Below are 4166 nucleotides of genomic sequence, written 5' to 3' on the forward strand. Positions count from 1 at the left end.
TCACAAATGCAATGCATTTTATATTCATAGTCGTGATGGCAATTTTTTAAGTTTGCGATCTTGGCCAGCATTATGCACAACAATAAATTTATTCAACACATGCCAAGGCAGCCCAGCCCCATGGCTGGGAAGGGCAAGGATGCCCAAAGTGTTTTACAGAATTGTCTCTTCGTGTGAGTGAGTGGATGATGGGGGGTCCTCTTTGCGGGCATGTGGGCTGTGGACTGTGAGCTGTGGGCTGTGGGCTGTGGGTGACCTGATGATTTATACTGAGGCCTTAAATTACACTCGCAAAGAGCTTGCTGATATTGCAGTTGTTGATGGCAACGTGTGCGTGTTGGTGCCCGGGTCGATGTAAATAACAACCAGTATCAGGGCTGCCACTTGATATATTTAAATGCCAGATACACCCCATGGTTTGTGTGGGGATTTATGCAACTAAAACAAATTTCAGTTATCACAGGCATCGCCCCCAACTTATTGGGACATAAACAACAGGAAGGCTTTTTCCCACTGGTCTGCGCGCGTGTGAGGGTAGTTTTAATGTCAATAAATACTCGAGGCAGGCCTCCTATTGATAATTCAACTAATTAGCATGCAAGTTAATTATTTCCGATTCGTATGTTCAGCACGCATTGGCCATTTTTGCTTTTGTTATGCCAGCTGTTCGTTCGGCTGTCGACGTGTGCGTGCTCGGAGCGGGAATCGCTCTAAACGGTTGATAAATTTAAATAGACTGCATGCTCCCCGCTCTCAATTTCAGTATCAAAATGTAGGCTGTTAAGCATGTATAGTACATCGATTTTAAGGCTTGTGTTCCTGTGACATTTGCGGCGTGTCTGTGCGCGATTTTCATCAACTTTCGGGTTACCCACGATAGCGCTGAAGCACAAATAAAGTTAATATATATTTTCGTGTATTCAGCTTTTTGGATAAAATTTAAAATTTCTCTAAAGTTCAAATGTTAAAGGGACGCTCCCTTTTTGTGAACTGATTCATAATTTGCGGTTTGATTACGTACGTGCTGCAGGGCTGATAGGATGTTGCAGTGGCTAACAGATATTACAGTTGCGTGCCAAATAGTGAAATGTTTTACCAAATTGTATACCCATGTACATAGTAGCCGAAGAGATTAGAGTCAGCCACACAGACACGACTAAAAGTAATACAACACTACAAGCCCTAACAACAAGATATATTTACTTTACTTTTACTATTTATATTTGTGTCGGTGGTTAGAGCGATGACGGACTTTAGCGTGGTCAAGTTCAACAACTACGAGGATTATCTGAGATCGTTTGCTATTGTCCAGGACTATCGCTATCTGCCATGTCATAAGACAGTTCGAACCGTGACGAAGCTGGGATATCGCGACAATGGAAATGTTTACAATGAGGAGCAGTTTCTGATAGCCAAGGAACAAGTGGAATCTCTGCTGCGTCCGTCCGTAGTCCTGCATGCATTTTACAGCCATTATTTGAAGGGTGAGGATCCTGCTCTTGTGGCGCTGGCCGAGCGCGAGGCGCCCAACGTGCAGCAGCAGATCTCGGTGAGTCGGGGTAATGTAAGCACAGATGAACAATGAACAGACCCAACTTCCCTACTAGACCATAATATTCCTGGAGATACACCAGAAGAGCGGCTTTGCCATATCTGGGTATATAGACTTCGAGGCAAGTCTGCGGAACTTCAGACTCGACGGACCCAATGCCGTCAATTGGCGGGCCATCTTCCAGGAGAAGAAACTACTACGTCCCCAGCCCTCCGACATCGTCTTCTATGACTGGCGCAGCCGAAAGATCTTCGCGAACGACAATGATAACTACACAACCGTCGCCCATCCAGAGCACGGCCTTCTGTTCATTCACAAGGGCGATCACAAGTTCATTCCGGTGACAAACAAGAGAAACCCATTCAGTGGCAATGTCAGGCGCACCATGATTAAGTCCAACTTGTACGGATACATGACATTCTACGATCACACTGTCCGAAAGAAAACTTAGATGGCTTGAGGCCCATTTCAAATATTATTCGAGTGCATTAAAACTATTCTAGAGGCGAAAGCATTGCAGTATTTTGCTTGGATGTCGTACAAATAATATCTATAGTTTTTCCAAGATATTTAAGTACCAGAAATATCCATTTATATATTGGCCTTAAATGCCAGATGGGCTTTCCCCAGCTGTATGGTGTAAGCTTCGATATAGGCTGCTCAAAGGAGAATTCCAATATGCTTCGAATCCTTCATCTAGAAACTATTAGCTGTCCTTCACTTGCGATTAATATCATCGGCTATAAGCTAATGATTGTATTTTGTATTGCTGGAGCAAGCGAAATTCCACTCAAGTTGTCGACACACTCACAGGGATACTCATGCATACATACCCGTATATTGACACTAAGCACCCCCAACCATCGGGTCGCACTGGCACCCAGGCCCACCCGGACACGCACGGCCGCCCTTCACACATCCATCCACACCTTACTATAAATACCCAAATCAAAAAATAAATGGTAAGCACCGGACTGCCCACAGACCGCAGGGCTGTGTGACGTGGCCCCATGTCCGGGGCGACTCTATCGAAAAATGCTGATGATACGATATTTAGAATATTCCTCCTTGTCGGGGGAATATGTTGTATGTAGGCTGTGGCACTGGGGGCTCAAAATTCCTGCAGAGCATGGCAAATATTTATTTAATGCTTCCAAGTGTACGGCCGATAGCCAGACATGCAAACAGAGCTGGAATGAGATTCGATGGGATGCGATGCGATGCGATGCGATACGATGCGATGTGGTCACAATGAAGCTGTTTTTGTTTGCTTTGGCGAGATGGCAGGGCTGTGGCAGTGGGTGAGTGTTGCATTGTTTCTGGCCCGGCAACTTTGTAGCCAATGCTGCTGCTTAGTTAATTTCTGGCCATCAGCATCAGCTGCCTGCTACAAGGCGGCTTTTGTTTGGCTGCCAATGACATCCGGTGGGTGAGGAAGCCGGAGCACGGCGCTCGCAGACGCCGCTGACTACATAAGCCCTGGAAGTGCTCCAAAAGTGGCAGCAAACAACAAAGGAGGCGGGCGTTTGGGTGTGGCTAGTCTATTGTGTCTGTGTGTCTAGTTTTAAGTGCTTCCAGTGCATACTCATATAAATCACATTGTTGAGCATTTTTACCAATGCCGACGGTCCGTGCCGGGTTCGAGCCCGTCGGAGGTGTGTGGCGCTGCAGGTAATGTCTGCGCATAAAAGTATGCAATAAAATATTTTGCTTGGTTGCCAGACGCTTTAAGTGGATTTTGTAGACCACAAAATGGCTTAATAGGAGGAAAGCCCAAACTCCAGGGCTCACCACTTTGAGTCCGCTCAGGTTTCATTAGCATTAACCGGCGGCTGACTTGTCAACACGCCCACATCAGAGCGGTGGCGACTAGAAACAATATTTATGGCCAGGTTAACACGACCTAGCATGTGCGTGTGTTTGGGTGCGTGTGTGGGTGAGTTTGGGTCTGTTTGCTCACAAACCTGATTACAAAACTCATAAAGTCGCCATGAAATTCAAACAATGCGTTACGTGCATCGAATGCTAAGAGTCAACCAAAGGACAAAGCCAGCAGCATACTCGTACAGGTCCCAGGCATAAGCAACATTTTTGTTTGACCCAGGAGTTGAAAGCGCTTTTGCTTCATATGTGTTTGTGTGCGTGTGTGTGTGTGTCCGTGAGTGGAGATGTGTGAAGGAATCTCTTCGGCCTGTTTATTACATTTTGATTATTGCAATCTCGTTTACTCTGGCCATGTCCATCCGTAGCCGTAGCCGCAGCCACAGCCGTAGCCGTTGCCCTAACCCTAGCACCGACATCAAAGGATCTGGGCGCAGATAAAACTGATTTACAGTTGCGCCCAACTGTGGAAAAAGTTGTTAGAGAAACAAATGAAAACAGCATTAAGGAAATCAAATCAGTGAATGCCGCACACGCACAACTTTGCACAACTTTAAAAGCATTTTAACTGCTACCGCCACTGCCTCTGCCAGCAGCATCGCCACGGACAGCAGCAGGGACGGGGGGAATGGGACAGGGCTAAGGGCTGGCAAGGAATATACTCGTAAATATAAATATTAATACGGCTGGCCCGCAAAACGATTTGTCAAAAGCGGTTCTTACTTGTGGATTA

At 46.2% G+C, this 4166-nt stretch overlaps 1 protein-coding gene across 1 annotated transcript; it reads left to right on the top strand.

Annotated features, from left to right (window-relative positions):
• Positions 1-1146: 1146 nt before the first annotated feature.
• Positions 1147-2063, top strand: LOC111066916 (cilia- and flagella-associated protein 299). The gene is made up of 2 exons (XM_022355866.2): positions 1147-1549; positions 1608-2063. Exons 1-2 carry the CDS (start codon positions 1244-1246, stop codon positions 2001-2003), a joined length of 702 nt encoding a protein of 233 aa, XP_022211558.1. The 5' UTR covers positions 1147-1243; the 3' UTR covers positions 2004-2063.
• The last annotated feature ends 2103 nt before the right edge of the window (positions 2064-4166 follow it).

Source organism: Drosophila obscura, unplaced genomic scaffold, assembly GCF_018151105.1.
Source record: "Drosophila obscura isolate BZ-5 IFL unplaced genomic scaffold, ASM1815110v1 contig_150, whole genome shotgun sequence".
NCBI classification, from domain to species: Eukaryota; Metazoa; Arthropoda; class Insecta; order Diptera; family Drosophilidae; genus Drosophila; species Drosophila obscura.